The sequence below is a fragment of the Chanos chanos genome, chromosome 5 (assembly GCF_902362185.1).
Source record: "Chanos chanos chromosome 5, fChaCha1.1, whole genome shotgun sequence".
Classification (NCBI taxonomy): Eukaryota; Metazoa; Chordata; class Actinopteri; order Gonorynchiformes; family Chanidae; genus Chanos; species Chanos chanos.
In genome coordinates, this window is record NC_044499.1 from 37,760,398 (window position 1) to 37,779,576 (window position 19,179).

At 40.6% G+C, this 19,179-nt stretch overlaps 1 protein-coding gene across 1 annotated transcript; it reads right to left on the minus strand.

Annotated features, from left to right (window-relative positions):
* Positions 1 to 147: 147 nt before the first annotated feature.
* On the minus strand, positions 148 to 8,328 carry zcchc4 (zinc finger, CCHC domain containing 4). Its single transcript, XM_030774164.1, has 13 exons — positions 8,183 to 8,328; positions 7,815 to 7,933; positions 7,385 to 7,467; positions 6,716 to 6,994; positions 6,397 to 6,477; positions 2,878 to 2,950; positions 2,528 to 2,678; positions 2,154 to 2,254; positions 1,860 to 1,981; positions 1,601 to 1,676; positions 1,413 to 1,464; positions 1,073 to 1,196; positions 148 to 760 (listed from the first exon to the last, which is right to left on the minus strand). Exons 1-13 carry the CDS (start codon positions 8,271 to 8,273, stop codon positions 652 to 654), a joined length of 1,461 nt encoding a protein of 486 aa, XP_030630024.1. The 5' UTR covers positions 8,274 to 8,328; the 3' UTR covers positions 148 to 651.
* Between the last annotated feature and the right edge of the window lie 10,851 nt (positions 8,329 to 19,179).

A 19,179-nucleotide genomic window follows, 5' to 3' on the forward strand; every position in this document is an offset into this window, starting at 1 on the left:
CAGAAATTTATTTTGGTGGTAACAAAAGGTCAAGGCTCCTTGTGTAGTAATCTATGACTGATTAAAAACAACTTATAAAAGCGAGAATACGGTTACTGCCGCAAAGGTCAGAGAAGTTGCGTATACATACAGACTCAGAACAGGCAAGAGAATTGTGTTTTTTTAATCGTGTGTCAAATGAGCCGTACTCAAACACCACCCTGAAGAGAAAGCAGCTGAGAGACCTTCATTTAGCAGTGGAAATGTAGGAAGTGTGCTGTGTTGCTTCTATAAGCACCTAAATTTTGTGTCAACACAAGACTGAAACTTAGATTATAAAACGACTCATTATGCTGAATCAAAAGATCTGTCCATCTTGTAACTTGCATTGTTTGGGGCATGTGATGGCTGCTTAAAACATTGTGACTGGTCCTGGTCTTGTGAATAATTCCAAATGTCACAAATCCCTTTTCCAGAGATAATAGCGCTGTTAAGTATTCTCCACGTTACTTCACACCCAATTGCTTTCAGTTTAACACAGTCAATTCATCCTAAAAACAGTCCTGGAGTAACTAAGCTTTTGACTCATTCTGGCAACAGGAAGGAATATTGCGCAATCATCAGCGATTCTTTGCAGCCTCAAATGCCACATGTTTCTCCTGATGTGCTGGGTCATGTGAATTTGTGCTTCTTTCTGTGGGCTTTATGTTTCCTGTTCTTGGTTTTGGTACTGCCGGGTGTACCGCCTGCTTCTTCTGTGGCACGTTTCACCGCTGCACTCCTGTCAAATCGACACACAAGACCCGGTTATAACATGAAGAAATCAGAAGAACAGTTCTGCTTTGTATTGTGTGTGTCTACCTTGTGACACTGCTCTCTATACAGTTCTCTGAGCAGACTTTTGAGGCTGCCTGTACAGTCTTTTTTTTTTTTTTTTTTGCAATAAGGACACAGGTACTGTGCGATTTTAACATGTGCTGTGTTTGTTTGAGAAACTTTCTGACCGGAGGCCATGTTCTTAAAGACCGGTTTTCGGTTTTTCTTTGTGTGTGTGAGTTTATGTGTCTGTGCGTGTGTGTGTGTGTAGACGCACTGTTTGTTGGGACAAGCTCGGAGTTTGTGGTCTTGGCTCCCACAGCAGAAGCAGCCAGTTTGACACCTCCCACAGGGGTGATCAGGGAGAGCACAATGCCCACAAGAGGAACAATGGTGCCAGGCTGTGTGAGAAAGCCAAGCAGAGTAAAAAGAAAGGGTAAAAATAAATGAACAAATAAATAAATAACAGACACATTAATAACTTGGAACTGTATAAATGGTGCAGCTGTTTTTGCCATAACAGACAAGTGGTAATTAGTTCATAATTTTGCTAAGTACTGTGATATAGAGATTTCTGAGAAAGAATTTCATCGGGTTGAATCTTTTCACACACTTACAGGGCTTTACACATTTTCCACACTGTACACAATGTTTCCATTGTCTTCCATCCTGAAGGAAAGAGAGAGAGTGGGGGGGAGGGAGAGAGAAAGAGAGAGAGAGAGAAAGACTGGCCAATGATTCTATCTTTGTTGAATCTGATACAATAAGCCAAAATGTTCAGCCATGTTTGTGGAGATACTGATACCTTTGATGGACACACATTGCATTCTGGGCAGTGCTTATTGTCTGCAGAGACATATCTCTCACAAATGGAGCAAAATCTAGAAAACAAACAAAAAAAAAAAACAAAAAGTCATCAAAAGATGATAGATTTCTCTCTTAGAGAGAGATGAATGACATGAATGAATGACAGATCTCAATGGCAGATCTGAATATGTCAAGTATGTGTGTGTATGAGTGTGTGTGTGTGTGTGTGTGCACATGCATGTGATGTGAATGTTTACCTGTAGCCCTCCTCCTCTGGCAGCACAATGTCTCGGGGACAGAGGTTGGTGAACAGCCGAACAGGTGACTGCTTACGGCCAGTTTTCCCATGTTTATACAGAGGATGGTTGTCGTAATCTACCTGGAACACGCAAATAAACATAACATTACTTACACATTTATTAATGTGGCAAGATAGGACTTATCTATTGTTTTACAGTAAACGGATACGGTCATGTTTTCCGTTGAACGTCATTCACACAAACTGTCAGCTGCTGTCAATGATGTGTTGTCATTGTGTGTTTGTGTAATACCTGATAATCCAGCATAGAGAAGGAGGGAAAACACTCCAGGATACGCGGCTCAAAAAAGTAGGGGAAGATCCAGACCATGGGCATCTCAGATACAGTACAGTCTGTAGAACAGAGCCACAATGTCACACAACAGCGCGTCTACCATGAACAACCACTAAGAGCACACAGTACCGATAAATAAAGTGCAAATGAGACATTGCATGGTTTTTACAGTTCTCTGTTACTGTATCATCACACACACACAAAAAAGATTACACAGACTGAACAATCACATTCAAAACATTAAATACATTTTTTTAAGGTCAGTGCATCCATCTTAGTATGAATGTGTGCTTCTTCTGTTATGCAATAACAGGATGGTTGGCAGTCTGCACCTGGTGACTGGAGGCTTCTCCATGTCTCTGAGATAGTAGAGAAGGTGTGGGAGAGTGGCTTCACCAGACCACCGAATGGAGGATCTGATACCATCACTACCTTAGCTCCTTCCTCTTTGGACAGGAAGTCCCTGAATACCTTGATAGCTTCCTGGGGTGGAGAGAGAAGCATGTATGTTACCTGACCACAGCTTCAGTTTTTAGCAATTAGCTGAAGGTAAACATAAGTGAAACAACAGCAAAATGAAGCTCACAGAGAAAGAGGATGGATTAGGAGACGGACGGACAGAAAGACAGAGAGGAAGCCTTAAACAAACAAAAGAAATTAGGGGTTGATTGTATCCCATTACCTCTTCATTAAAGAAATGATGGTTGAACATGTTATAATGACAGAACTCGTCCTGCCCATAAAACTGAGAGTATCTGTAAGAGAACAGACGACCAAACAGAGACATGTGATTGTCTTATGTATGTTCTGTCACTTTTGTCAGTTCAGCATTGCGTTTGCATACATTTCACAATAGTCGTATTACAAGTCTGAATCTGAGTAATTTCAACAGAGCCAGCTATTTAAAAAAAAAAAAAAAAAGACACGTTTCAGAGATGCGAGCGAAGCAGGCTTTGGCATGCTGGTGTTAACACACCCTTTCCTGGCGTGCATTAGACAAATTCCAGTTCATAACACAGGAGGGCTGAACACAAACAGACACTTTCAATTCAACACTAAGACAGACACTCAGACCGACTACAGTAAGTAACATTCTCTGATATGCATGGTCACTCAATAGGAATTCAGTGACCAGACAAATGTCAGATACTGTACTATGTGCAGCGTACCTCTTAGAAATGATTATTAAAACGAGTAGTGACTAAAAATGTCTGAATATAGAATATTGTGAAACAGACCCGATATAGACGAGATACAGCATCAGGTGAGATACACAGAGGTCTCTTTAGTATTGCTACTGCACAGTCTTACTTAAAATACAGTTCCACTGTTTGAGGTTGTGGGAAGAACAGAGCAGATTTAGTTGATTGTACAATGCAATGTGAAAGTGGCATGTTCTGACATGCCGCACTTTGGTAATTTCCAGTCTAGTAAAACCCACTCACCTTCACAGGTCATTGACACATACTCAATGTCCTGCCGGAAAAATAGCTGTTCAGGGAGTACGCTATTTCTACAGGCTTTGTGTATTGTTTTCGTTTTTTTGTTTGTAAGTACACATGGCAGAGAGAGATCAAGAGGCTCAACGGGCTGCAGGGGGGCACCTATGTCTGGCCCCCCCAGACCCATCAGGAGCCCCAGTTACTCAGCCCTACCCCCCCTCCCCGAAACTAATCAGGAGGACAGCGGAGATATCACTGAAGCAGTCTGAGGTAACGTTAATGTAAAGTCGACAGTAACGGAATTTAGTCTTGGTGTAACCAGAAAAAGAAAGTCATAACCTTATAAAATAATCAAAGCCAAATGAACGTACGAGTAAATAAGTGAAGCAATTAATCAAGTGTTCAAACTGGGTCCCGTAGGAGCGGCAGCGCAGATGGCTGGAGAACCTGCAGGCAGAGAGAGAGAGAACCGAAGCTCATCTCAAGTCTCTGAAACAACGCAGTTCCAACCTTTCTGTGAGAAACCCTGCAGAAAACCAAACATTTAGACTGAATGGCATCCCTGCAACATGCTCCATTCTTTCTCTCTTTCAGGAATGCTGAATACATTTCAAATTCAAAATGCACTGTACTTTCTTCATGAACCACATCCATGTGAAAACGCTGATAGGATGACAGATCTACTTTGCTAACACTGCTCATTCCCTCTTTCTCTCTCTCTCTCTCTCTCTCTCTCCCTCTCTTCCTCTCTCTCCCTCTTTCTCTCGTGCGTAGACGACTGTAGAGGCAATGAAGCAACAAGTGCAGGATCATTTTGAAAGCATGCGGGTGGTATTGGCTAATGACGAGAAGGCGGTTCTAGATTCACTGGAGCAGGAACGCAGAGAGACCAGCAGTAGACTGAATAAGGTTCTTCAGGACTGGACTCAGCACCTGAACCTGGTGCACAAACACATCAGCAACATTCAGAGAAAGCAAGAGAAAACTGGATCTAAGTCCCAACAGGAGGTCAGGCTGAAATCTGACACATGAAGATAAGAATACAATATTTACCCTCCATCCATCTGGATTCAACTTTATCTGTTCTGATCCATCTTGAATCGGCCAGTGCCAATATATTTTTTGCAAAAAAAAAAAAAAAAAGGTTCTGTCAAATTCTGACATAAGTGTGTTTTATTTTTCAGGATTTTCCTGAGAATCTCAGGTAAAAACTTATTTCTCCAATATTTAGGAATGTATAACCACATAAAACTTCTCCAGAGACTAAACCAGTGTGTGAAGGCATTCTCTGAGCTACAGAAATGTCAGCTTTATATGCAAAGTTCTGCCTTAGCGGTGATATAGGAACATGTTTTAATCTATGTTAATCCTTATCTAGTTGTCATAAGAAGATGGGAAAAGCTGAACATGCTATAAGACTAAATGAAGACAGGTTCCAGAAGCTTCTGAGGACTCTGAGGAGGATTTCTAAAGACCTGCGGGCTGAACTGTTAAGAAAGAACCTACTGCTGGGTAAAGTCACCACATTTAGTCTCTTAACCAATTAATTAAATGGGTTATCAGGGGATTAGAGATATGACGACAGGTAGACCTAAAACTTCCAAAAAGCTGGTTAGCTGATTAAAAAGGATCATTTTTAATACATATTATGTAAGACCTAACTGTCTAAATCCCGAAGCTGTCCAATCTGAGATATCCAGCGATGTAAAACACTGTCTGTCTAGCTACCAGCACCTGACTGACTCTAAAGGTTTTTAAAAGGGTTTTTTTTCTCTCTGACAGACTCCTCAGAGGTGGTGATAGATAAGGAGACATGTCACAAACAGATCAGAGTGACAGGAAAAGGCCAAGGCATATACATCTCCACAACAGAAAACCCTCCTGTGTCTGCTCCTCAGCACCCCCTGCAGTTTGACCAAGTACACTGCGCCTTGGGCTCTGTTGCTCTTAAGTCAGGCCAGCATTACTGGGAGGTTGATGTACACTGTTGCTCAGCCTGGGCTGTGGGCGTGGCTTATGGCAGTCTTTTCAGAAAGGGGAGGGACAAAGTTTGCAAACTGGGACGAAACAGGAACTCGTGGAGCTTGGAGTTTTGGGATGGGCGGCTCACGGCTTGGCACAACGACCGGCACGTGGCTCTGCCCGGTACCGCGAGACAAGGGGCACCAGACAGGGTTGGCATGTTTGTGAATTACGAGAAAGGTCGAGTCGCATTCTACAATGCTGAATCTATGTCACTTCTGCATGAGTTCTCTGCGGTGCTTACATCTGTGTTTGACAGAGCACATCACCAGTTTACTGAACCCCTTTATCCCGCCTTCCGCTTCCTCAGACCTACCACTGAATCCTCCTTCTCTGATCACATGGAGGTGCTTGACCCTAAAATATGAGAGTCAGCAAGGCTGAGTCAAACTGTACGAGTAATATCACTACTACTTTCATCAGCGTCATCCCGAAATAGTAATGGAAATGACAAGCCAATTTATATTTAGAAAAAATAGGACTGTTGCCACATTCTTTATTCTTTGTACACTGTAACACTTTTGTTTTATGTTTCAATTTCAATTTAAGTTTCATTCTATTTTATTTACAGATCAAACCTTAAAATGCAGGGCTTTTAACATTAAAATACGCATTTTAAGCTTTGTAAATAACCTCGAATTGTGTTGTAAACTGTCCTTAATAAATCTGTGTATGCTAACACTCAGAAGACCTCTGAGACATTTAAGCAGAATGGTGAAGGGCATTCAGTAGCTTACCTAAAATCAATATCCAGCAATAAACTCTTCACAGGTTCATGCTTGCCCTCTGAGTTCCGCAGCTTAATTAGCTCATGTAATCTGCATTGAACCAACAAAGATGTCTCTGTGATATAAGCCATATAACTGTACCTCAAGTCTCTCACTGCAAAGATATTTTGCATTTCAGTCAAACTTAGAGCACTTTAGAGGTTTGTGTTTTTCAACAAACAAATCGAGTCCCTTTAAAGGGAGGTTATACATAGTTAAACAGTAAACAATAACATTCTTTATTAAAAATGTTAAACCTTCATGGTACTCAAAATAAGTTTGAACTCACCGTGGGGTACCCACACAGAGAACTTTCCGGAAGCCCAGACCAGACAGCATGTCCAAGAGGAAGTGGCAGCTCCGGTCAGCAAACAGGTACTGGGCGTTACTCTTCTTGTTTTCCAAAGGGCAGAGCAGCAGACTGGGTCTTCTGAGCTGGGCCACTGTGATGGGACTAGACAGAGCTGTGTGTGTAGAGTGTTCACTCCATTCCTCAGGCAGGAGAAGCATCTGACAGTCCTGGCAAAACTTTCTCCCATCCATGGGCAGAGAAACAAATTCTCTGAACCTAAGAGAGGCATAAGAAAGAGTCGTAGTGGCATAGCCCATCGCTCAGGGTCAGTATTACACGTTTTCTAGCCATTGTCCACTTGAAACGGAAATGAGAGGTAACTGCATGAAAGATAAATTTGAACAGGTCAGCCACAAGTCTCGTAACATGAACGGAGTTAGAAAGCTGCTTCTCAGAGAATAAAAATGTGTTTCTACGAGTCCTAAAATGTACATGCTGTAGACAGAATCCAGTACAGTTGGTCTCTGTGTACGTCACTGCCTCTACGGGTCGCTTAGGGCAGAGATGTGCATAAAAATCACAGGTATATTCCATGGATGTAAAAAACACAGACATGGGGATGAGTAACATTATTAAAGGAAGGTATTCTTAACTTCAGTTTATTACCTTGAGCAGTATTGTTGATGAGTGAAGGGAGGCCTCTTCAATCGGTTCTGCTCCTCTCTTGCAAGGAGTCTGGCCTCAGATACCTAAAGTCACACTCACATATAAATAAAATCTATCCAAGAAATATTAACTTAAAGGAAACTTAAAGATACTTTGCTGAAGCAACTTGATGACTGACAAATATAAAACTTAAAACTTAATATTAACACGTGTCTACCAAGTCTTAACAATAAACTTTCAACCAGTTATTATAAAAATTGCATAATGAAAAGGCTGATACGTGATAGTCATGGGCCTGACATCTAAAGTAGAAGTCTTGTATGTGGCAGGCAGCAATAAATTAATGTCTATATTGAGTTATTGCTAGTATAGGATTATATATATTCCAATGTTGCTGCAGTGTTGGACATTGTCCTGGACGGAGTCTCACCTTCTCCTCCTCCCACTGAAAAAAGTTGCAGTCCTTTCTATCCCGACATGCGGAGCACGCGTAAAACCTCCGGCCCTTTCCCTCTCCTTTAGACACTTTCTCAAACAACAGCGTCGGACCTGAGAGGAAAGATGCAACTATACTTCAGCACCGATAAAAGAACACAAAGTGATGCTAATTTACAAACTGATGTCTTAAAATATGGTAAAACTGATAAAAAGCAAACGATCCCCTTATCGAACTTTTACACTGACGCTCTGAGAATCAACATCTTACAATAATGGTAATCTATTTCGTGTAGCTCACGATACCTCCAAGCCAGAATTCCCAGTTAACTGCTACGGAGAAAGCTTAATAATATCCCTTACCATGTGGGCACGATGGCGCCGTGTTATCCTTTCCATCACGAATAATTATATCAAATCCAGACTTTTCATCAGTATCAAATTCGTTAAGCATTGTTTAACTGTTAATAATGTAGCGTCAGAGAATTAAAAAATAAAACCCATGTCTTACAGGGGGCAGCCATACTGGGCAAGAATCTTCCGGTCGTGACATTTTTACGACACGTGTCGCACAATATGACGTCATACAATTTTATAAAGGAATATTTCCATGCAAATCATGATGTTATTCACTGGGAGTGAGATGTATCGAAATTAGTATAAATAAGTATATCTAATTATATATATTTATAATTAGATAACTACAATTAGATAATTGTGTTCCACCAATCTCTTAATTGGGAATATTGGATTTAATCAATGAAATATGCTCATAAAGAGAAACATGCAGAATTAATGACCTAATCATTAATTATCTTCTAACTACTAATTTACACCTAATATTTATCCATCAAAATAAACATCTTGCAATTTTTAGAAGCATGGTTGCTTCAACGCTAGGTGGCACTAAAGATTTACATAGGCGGACAATACAGAAAAAAGAACCAGATTTAAAACATTGTTCTTCTTCTTCTTCTTCTTCTTCTTCTTCTTCTTATTATTATTATTATTATTATTGGTGGTGGTAGTAATAGTAGTAGTCAGTTAATTAACGCAATAACGCTTATAGTTATGCTGTTCTGTTCTCATAGACTATTATTGTAATTCTTTTTATATTGAAGCTTTGTACTACATCTGTGGCAAATGTGATAAGGTAGAGATACAAAACAATGTAAGATACAAAGATGATGATCATGATGATGATGATGATGATTTATAACAGCAGCGCTGAAAAAGGATTGTATCTGTGGTAAAGCCTAGGTAATTATATAGTGTTCTCATGGTATAACTTTATGTATTCTATTGTAAAAATAGATAAATTGTTCATTCATTTAACTACAATGACAGTGCAAGGATGCTACAGTCAACCTTATGTATGGGTCATAGATTGAGCTGGATTTAAGACTCGTTTGTAATCTTTTTGAATACTGTTACAGAGACCAAGGATGTGTAGGATAAAAAGGGCTATTGTTCACAGATCCTCAGTGCAGAGGTCAGCTAGATGCGCTCCCTCATACAGTCCTCCAACACCACGTACAAACGTCGTTTGTTTACGTTGCAGCACTACTTGGATCTTGTAGTTCACCCTTTGGCATATATGACTTCACGGTGCATTTGTCTCCATCTTAGCTTGAACTCTATTTCCCAGATGCCTTTACTCACACTTGGGCGCAGTGGTGCTTTTAGGGGCGCTATTTATCACCTGGCTCTAGAGATGATGCTGAGGCAGAGGTAGTAGAGAACATCGTCGCTGCACGCCCACACCCAGTGCGTGCGCACGCATTGAGAGTCACAGAGTACGGTAACATACTTAAACAGTGAAACGTTATCGCTCACTCTTGTATTTGACCGAGTAAGAAATATTTGACTGTCGTCAACGTTATCTGACCCATTCCAGAAACGTTTGACTGGCCCGGGCACCTTCATCTTGGGGCATCATTAGTGTGCAGTGCGCACTGGTGCCCCATCCGAGCGCAGCTGAATGAGGATATACAACAGATCTGACATCTAACCAGGGACCAACCCGAGGATAAAACAATGAGCACTGGTGAGTTTTAACTCGGCTCGCTTATGTTTACTAACGGAATAAATGTATTCGGGCTATTAATGGAATATTTCAGACCCTTTGCTTTGTATAATCTATAAATCTACAATGAGGAGTGAAGAAAAAAAAGGCGCTGTAGAACACGACAATAAATGTTAATTAGAAACAGTGTTTTCAAAAGCTACAGTTACTGGATTACCTCAATTTTGAAATGTTGTTGTTGTATTTTTTGGCATTCCTTTGATTTGTTTTCTAACATGATAGCATAGTAACGCCCACTTTAGAAACTGGCTCTGTCATTAGCCTGTGTTGCATTGCAGTGTCCTCATCACGGAAGTGTTTTGCGTACTTGAAGGACTCACCATTCTGGTACGCTGGACCTCCGTATGGGCCAAGCCTGTGATTTTTCCCGTGCTGTGATATTGTGCAATAGTAGCAGGCTTAAGTCCTTTCCAAGGGGCGTGCGAGTATTAACTGCAATTTTGTCATTGTCCAGGAATTACTGAACAGGGTAGATCTGATCTTAGTGCGAAAAGATATCTGACTTTCGGTGTGATTCCTGGTGAACGGAATTTAGTTATTTGGTACATTTGCTGAGGATATTGTGAGACACTGTGACTATATAAATTACTATTTTTTTAAAAAATGACAGCGTGGACACAAATGCAGGGGGCCTTTTTTGTTTCAATTCATTAAACAGATTCCTACTTCTAAATATTAGTGCATAAAGTTCTGAATCATTGAAGGTACTGCAGTGATCAACATTCACTACGATTATGTATGTTCACTTAACTGTAATCTGAAATATGTCTGAAACTCTGCACAGATATTCTCCTGTGAATGGAGACAATGGAAAGAACCTATTGAAGGTATCAGAACAATGAAGGGTAGGTTATTTGCTCTCAGCTTTAGTCACATCTGAAGGCCAGGTGGGTTTGTGAGTTTCAGTTTGTCCGCTGCTCATAGAATAAATATGATATGCTGCTGATAGCTTGTTAAAGAATGTTAATCCCTCTTCTAAAGAGGTTAATAACAGGGTTACAACACAGACTCTAGCACTCAGATTGGTTTGTCGTAGCACTATAGTGTCTGCCGGATCTGAGTCATCTATGTCAACAATGATCACAACGGATCACCCAGTGTATTCTAGTCACACTCACCTGTGTTCTGATCACTACTTCACCAGTAGTCTTTTCAACAGAACCAAGGTCCTCATGATTTACACCAGAATCTTCATCATAATCACCAGTATCAAGTAGCCTATATTAGGAAACTGAATAGTTTGTTATATGTAAAGGTATAATTTCTGTTCTTTGTGGAGAGTCTTACAGATACATTAACGAATTGTAATTTAAGTACGATGTTTTGTAAGTGTTTTTGGACCACTGTGTATAGCCAGATGTAAAGACAGCTTGAGGTATTATGATAAAGTTTGTGCTGTCATTTCCATGCTGTCTAAAATGATGAATTGCTGTCATGAGACAGTTTGGCATTTGCTGAATTTTAGAATCCCTTTGCTGTTGCTGAATTGATCGTCAATGGTTTTGTGGTTCTCAATGAGTCATAATTAGCTAACTAACTCTCCAAATCTATAGCATTAGCTTAAGGAGCAGACAAGCTGATCAATACCTTTTGAACTTGATCAATGCTCATCTGCTTTTGGGTGTTCCTTTGGTCTGTAAATGACCTTTTGTGACCCTTCAGTGCTTTGATTGATGTTTTGCATTTGGGTCATCTTCATCATCAAATCCACAGTTTTGGCCTGATATAAGTTTACATATTTTACCAGCAGTTTTGTATCATATGTGGAGTCTTGATCCAATTTCAGTATCCAGTTCAAGCTATTATAATCTAAAGTGAACAAGACTGAAATTGTTTTGTGTAATTTTCAGATCCTCTGCGGTTAAGAAAGGAACACCACAGTTGTGTTAACTCATGATTGAGAAGAATGCAGTGGTTGTTAAAATATCTGATAACTAAATACAGTTTCACATCTGCTTTTCAGTTCATGACCCTCAATAGAACCTCGGGCACTCCCCTCCAACAACAACTGCACTGAATGTTATCTTCGTTTTTTGACCAAAGCTAGTTTACAGCAGTTCAGTCAGGAGCATTGTGTTACAGTCTCCAACCTGGCCAGGCCCCCTGCTTAAGCCTCACTGTCTGATCGGTCCATCTGCGTCACGGGTAGCGTCAGCACAGCCCAAAGGAACATGGGCTGCGTGATCCTCACCCAGTGGTGTTACAGCATCAGTCTGGGTCTAATAAGAACTGTTTTGGTCTCCTGCTGTGTGAATGAAGCCAGACCTGACTCAGTATAGCCCACATTGAATTCCCCCTGTTCTCGGACAAAATCTAGAACCTGGTCCTATTAGTGTGGCTGACACGATCTAGCAGTGAGGTGCAGCGAGATTCCTCCCGTGTGTATGGGGTGTATATGGAATTCTTTGTTTTGGGGTGTTTGGGAATGTTGGGTTTTGTGTGTTTCTGGCTCTCGGCCTAGTTCCTGTCATATGTTTTTCAGCAGTAATATAGTGTTTGGGTCGTGGCGCAGTGCAAGTTAGAGGAGAATGTGGTGTTGTCTTCAAAGTATACTGATCATCAGAAATGTCTGCTATATGTCAGCTCACGCCCTACCCATGCATAGCTTTATGATCAGTGTCCAAATTGACACTATGTATACTATGAGAGCTGGTAGGACATGAGACTCCACAGCTGTTGTAGAGAAATAGAGGGTGATCTCACGGGTCTAAGCCAGCGTCTCTCTCTCTCTCTCTCTCTCTCTTGCACGCACACACACACGCACACACACACACCCAAGGGGGGGGAGCACTATTAATTAGCAGTGCAATGTGGCATTGGCCTGTGACATTTCCCTTGTCTTGGTTCTTATTTGTGCTCGTGATTGAATGGAGCTATGCCTTCCATATGACCCTATCGATCAAACACAAACTGTGGGGGGTTCTTACAGCTCTCTTTGGGAGAGTCTCCCTTTACAAGGCTCTGTGAACATGTAAAGAAACATAGCTACTTTATCAGCAACCCCATATGAGCTAATGGCTAATTAGCTGACTTTTATAATTTGTTTATTTATTTTTGCACATTCCTATCAACAGAAGGCGATTATTTAGTTTAAAACATTTACCAGTAAACATATGTTTAAAAGTCATTAATGTAGTAATGTAGTAGATTTTCTTTTTTTAAAATCATAGTTGAATCCCTCTCCTGTTGTGCAGTCATATCTTCATATGTGCAAAAGATGAAATGTGATATATAAGAGATGTATAGTCATATTTTATGGTATGGGCTCATAGCTTCAGTCATGATTTATGAGACGTGTGCTTCAGGGCTACATAATAAATCAGTTATGCTTGGGGACATGCTGGGATGGTGGCATTTGATTAGTGGGAACATGATTATCAGGTTTGATGTCAATCAAAATGCTCTTATGTTGTTCCTCATCTATTTCCTCAGATTCTGCTGTTTCATATTTCTTTTTGTGTATCTGAGTGATAAAAGTATAAAGTTGGTCAGTGTTGACAGAGATGTGTCAGAGTAGTGTGTGTGTGTATGTGTGTGTGTGTGTGTGTGTTTGTGTGTGTGAGAGAGAGAGAGATAACCGAATATGTAAGTGTGTGTATTTCTAAAGCGTTATTTTGGTTTAGCTAAGCTTTCTTTTGTCTCTCCTATCCATGGCAATTCTGTCAAAATGAAGCCGGTGATCCTCCCTTCCATGCAAAATAGGCCTTTGTTTACCCAGCATCCTTCAGGACAAGCAGCATGTTGCTGACCTGCCAACACTTCCTAGACTCGTGACTAGTGTGTGTGTGTGTGTGTGTGTGTGTGTGTGTGTATGTGTTTATGTGTATGTTTGTGTGGGAAAGAGAAAGAGGAAATTCGAAAGACAAAGAGAATGGAATAAAACGGTTCAATTCTGAACTATTTAAACACTTAAAGGTCTTTCACGCCTTAAGTTTAAAAGTAAATGTACAAATCTGGAGTCATTTAAATAGACAGTCAGTGTACAGAACTATAAACCTAAACATCCTTAGCATTCTTATCTGAGTTATCTTCACTCTATCATATGTCAGTGTATAGGTACACACTGTGCCAACCGTAAACCTGTAAATGACATTGTTGATATCTTCCCCTGCAAACACAGCACATGAAACAGCAGTGGTGACTTGGCAACCACTAAGAAACACAGATACTGAACTGAGAAGTCTCATGGAATTGAACTGATCCATACCCTCTGCAGTAGTCCTGTATGGCCATGGAGACTGTTTTCCAGCATGTTTTGTGTTTTAGCAGTCACAGTGTGCAGATCAGCAAAACAGAATTATCTGGATGATTGTTGACTCAGTGCCTATGGCTGATGTTCAGTAATGCTGAGTATCACATCAGAAAAAGGATAAGGATTATGATCATAACTGTTTTATGAATCAAATATAAATTGTTTGAATCAAATTTAAATCACTTGTACCCTGTGTGGCCTTTGGCAGCCGTGACATCTGACATGTAACAGTGTCACAATTTCAGTGCAGCAATGGTTACTATAGTAGCACTACTTACACTGAAACCAACATTGTCAACAAAACTTTATTGGGATTTTTTATTTACTCTTGGTGCCACTGTGGGTAGTCATTGTGTGAGTAAGTGATAGTGATGGAATTCAGTGGCATATTGCGTGTAAGTTTATAAAGTCAAGCAGAAAATTCACTGTTGAAATTGAAATACCCCAGAGATAAGATTATGTTTACAAAATCCCACATCTGAGACTTTGAGATTTTGTAATAGGACATTGTAGAGCTGCACATGGGTACACACACACACACACACACACACACACACATATACACATGCACACACGCACGCACACACCCGCGTGCGCACACGCACACACACACACACACACACACACACACACACACACACAGACAAACAGTAGGTGTTTTGCGTAGATTCAGAAGGAATCTCTCTTACTTCAGTCCTGATACCTCAGTGACCTTGAAGAGGCTTTTTATGGACATAAAGTAGCGATCATTTGTTTTAACTATGTGGTTATGCACATACAGTTATTCTCTCTCCCTCACCTAAACACACCCAAACACACCTGAGGCCCTGGTCGTTTCTAGAACGTGTTCGACACGTGCATGTAAGTGTCTGTTGGCCTTGGGGAGGAATGTCTCAATGAAACGATGCATCTGGTGTCCTCTTCATCCAGGCACGGTATCCACGGGAACAGCCCAGATAAGAGAACTTAGCATCCCTGTGGTGACTGGAATTAAGCACCCTTGTGCTAAACTGACACATCAGGTTTAGATTTACTGGTCTGCACTGCTTGTTGTTCTTTTTGTCTTTAGCTCAGCACAAGAAAAAGATAAATGTTAAAAGTCTTTTGTTTGTTTTTGTGTGATTGTTTTCATCCGATTTTATGAACTGAATTGCACTGTGAGGGGATTAAGGCTGCGCCCAGAATCTCTATATAAGTGTCTATATAAGGTGTGCCTTTCTTCTGATTTCACTTCAGTGACATGGATTGATAGGTAAAACCACTGTGGGTGATTATTTACCCAGCTTTGGGCAAGTCACTTGTTTGATATGATTACTAATGATTTAATGGAGGAGGGAAAGCCATGAAAAATATGATGGTTCAAGGGCATTTCTATACTATAAGCTAGTATAGGACTATAGTTTTCCGATGCCAAAATTATGTCTTTTTCATTAAGTTGGTCAGGTGGGTTGTTGACAGGTGGTAGGCTTGTATGGAACTTTGGCCTTCATGTTTTTTTTATGTGTGTGTGTGTGTGTGTATGTGTGCGTGTGTGCGCGCGCATGTGTGAAGTGTATACTGCTGAGGTTTGACACCTGAGCGCAATGGCAGTGCTTTAGAGGTGTCTCAGGTTACATGAGAGAGTGAAGGACACTCAATGGTGTTTTAATGAATTATTCATCACTGAGTGCTCTCCCTCTCTTTCTCTCTCTCTCTCTCTCTCTCTCTCTCTCTCTCTCTCTCTCGCTGCAAGTGTTTGTGAGTGTGTGTGTGTGTGGTCAACTCTCTCACCTTCCTGATTCTTCCTGTTTTCTCACCTCTTCTCTGCACAGTTCTGCTGCAGGTTTTACCCACTGCTGTCCTGCAGGTTCACTGGTCACTCTTCTGTTCATCTCTCTCTCTCTCTCTCTCTCTCCAACCATTAACAGGCAGAGAGGATATAGGACAATAGAGAGGAGAGGAGGTTGAAGAGACTGTGAAGTAAGTCAGATGGGGAGGGAAAAACAAAGGGACGAGACTCATTTGATTTCTGTCCATTTCACCCTCTCTCACTCTCTGTCTCTCTGTGTGTGTGTGTGTGTGTGTGTGTGTGTGTTGTGCACGTGTGTGTGCACTTGTATCTGCTTCAAAGTGCATGTCTGTGTTTTCACATTAATAAGGCACAGGAGGGGCTGTGCTACATCAGCACTTTAGGGAGCAGTCTCCTTGGAACATTCTAGGCTGTTCTTAAAGAACAAATCAAAAGGATTAGCTCCTCCTCATCAAGACTAAGTCTGAAACTCATCTGAAACAGAAAGTACTTCAATGTGGGTCATGTGTAGTTTCAGGCTCTTTAAGCTTTAGCATGATAAGTTTAAACTGGCAGCCTGCGTAGACTGGGATAAGCTTTTTTTTTTTTTTTCCCCTACCCAGCATGGTGAGGTTCAGCAGCTAGACTAATCCTGAACATCAGCACATCAGCTTCCACTCTTTTCAGAGTTTTGTAGTTTTTCTGCCTCCCTTAACATTTGAGTGTTTTGCATATGTTACCTGCTATTAAATCATAGAGTATTAAAACACAATGTCGAATTTGTCTTAAAATGGTGGATAATATGTGGCTTGCTGTACTGTTACCAGCAAAAGGAAGAGCTGTAACTGCTTCTCTTTCTCTTTCTCTCCCTCTTCCTCTCTCCCTCACCTCTTCCTCTGCTGTGACAAAAATAAACCATTTCTGATGTTCAACAATATCTCTGCATATGACTGTTGATTTACATATCTCAGTCTCATTCAAACTTGGGCGTTGCTGGAAAGCTTTCAAATGTGAATTCTGTGATCTATAGTTAGAATATCTATTTTAATTCTGTGTTGTTAAACTAGCTGAAATTTGGCTTTGTAGAAAACAGTTGGAGTTGTGCCAAAGAGGGCAATATAACGAACATCCCGCAGTGGTGGTTTCAGCTCGGCAGTTAGCAGCCTAAAGTCAGACTGTCTGTCTGGAAGAAATGTCCATCTGTGATCCAGTGGCTTTTTTAAGTCAATGTCAAAGCTAAAAAGGAAAAAAATCTGAACATTTCAAATGACTGATATTAAAAGGCCCCCCCAGTTTCACTGACTTTTCTTTTACTGTATTTACAGAGGCTTAAGCATAACAGGTACAGACTAACATCACTGACATGTGCAAAACCAATAACATGCCTAATAATTCATGCCGGATAAATATTTTGACTGTGTCACAGTTGTTGTGAGAGCTAAATGAGTCAGCATATACTAAAGGCCTAAACAAGTCAGGGCCTTAATCAAGCAAACAGTATATGCTACTACAGCTCACAAGCCAGTCTCTCAAAATGAAGATTAGTATTAGCAGTGGCACTCCCTGACATCATATTGATTGGTTTTGGCTCCACTCAGGAGTTGAAACTGGCTTGGGTTTATGCAAGGTATTTTTATCTTTCCCTTCATATTATTGACTTACATCTTGAAGGATTAAATTGAATGTTAAATTCCCTTTGTCCTCAAGATAGGAAACAAACTCCTTTGCTGTTACTATGCTTCACTTTAACTCAATTCTATTTGTTGTCGTTCACTTAAAAGCTGGAAAGACAGGAGCATGCACGTACACACACACACATACACACACACACACACACACAAGCACACACACACACACACACACACACCCACACAGCTGAATCAACATGCGGCCATAGCTTGTGCCATGGTGAGGTAATCTAGAGAATGCTGTAGGCTTTCGTCCTCTGACTGTATTTTACATTCTTGCTCCATTCAGTTAATCAACTCTGAGAAATACAGTATCTCTATAATGCAGCAGAAAGCACCTCAGCATTATTCAGTAATCCCAGTTATAGCCCTTGCAATTTGTCAGGGACTGGCCCTCAAAGCAGCCAAACCTGTGAAGTTGGCAGCTGATGAAAAAAAAAAAGATCATTTTTCATTTTCTGTGTGCTGTTGACCCTTTGCAAACTTCTGTTTTATTGGCTGAGGTTAAAATCATTTGAAAATACTTATTAATAAAAAAAAAACCAAACAAACTTTGAAGTGCAGGTTGCTAATGATATACAGATACTGTGTGTGCAAGACCACGCCAGCATTCAGCTGGAAAGAAAACAGCATTTGAAGAATTGCTCTGGTTGAACACTGCTGAATTGTGTGGGAATGTTGTAACAATGTGTAAGAATGGCTGTGTAAAATCTTTTCTTTAAAACACTGAGATAATTCTATGTGAGCACTCCACACAGCAAGCTTCCTCAGTGATTTGTTGATTTGAAAATGATACCACCACACAGATGGACTCACACACACACGCACACGCACACACACACGTGCACACATACTCACCATTATTCGATGACCTATCAGCAGATAATGTGTAAATGTGCGTGTGTGTGTGTGATCCCCAGATGGCCTAGCTGGACGTATCATATTTCGACACTCCTCTATATCCCACTATCCATATTTCCATAAGATGCTGAAATCCCAAAGGTGAAACGTGCACCACTGCCTGTTCCTTCCATGCCTGGTTTTTATGATAAGCACCTGTGTGAGAAAAGCTTTAGTGCCTTGGGCTATGCCTGCATACTTCCATTACCCTTCAATGTTACAAGAACCACTCCTTGGGAATTTAGGAATTTAATGATTGGAAATTATGGACTGATGGTGTGTTCTCAAGGTGAATGTTAGAAAGAGAGAGAAGCCAGAATATTTTAGATGAGGTTTTTTTTTCCTGTTTTCACTCTCACCAAGGACATTTTGTCTTTGGTCCACTGCATTAGGTCTTTGGGGTTTAGAGGGTTTTTTTTCTCCCTTCTTCTTTGTCTTAGAGCATTTGGTTGACTTGGGATGATGGAATTGATTGGTCATTTGGAAAAAACACTATAATTTGGCCTAATGGGTTATGATGCTTGTTGAAGAATATGACTAATTCACTCATGTGGAACACTCTCCAGAGTTATGTGCATATGTTCTCTCAGATTTATCTACACATGTTCTTAGAAAACATTTTTGTCTGAGTGATGTTTTTTCAGGATTTTTTCCATATAGCATCAT

Bases quoted from the DNA above. Each gene is read 5' to 3' on its own strand.
- zcchc4 (XM_030774164.1), bottom strand. From the start codon at position 8,273: ATGCTTAACGAATTTGATACTGATGAAAAGTCTGGATTTGATATAATT. The intron at 6,478-6,715 runs GTGAGTTCAAAC...GGTTCAATGCAG, and splicing joins CTCTGTGTGGGTACCCCACG to ATTACATGAGCTAATTAAGC. The intron at 1,197-1,412 runs GTAAGTGTGTGA...TTTCTCACACAG, and splicing joins TGGAAAATGTGTAAAGCCCT to CCTGGCACCATTGTTCCTCT.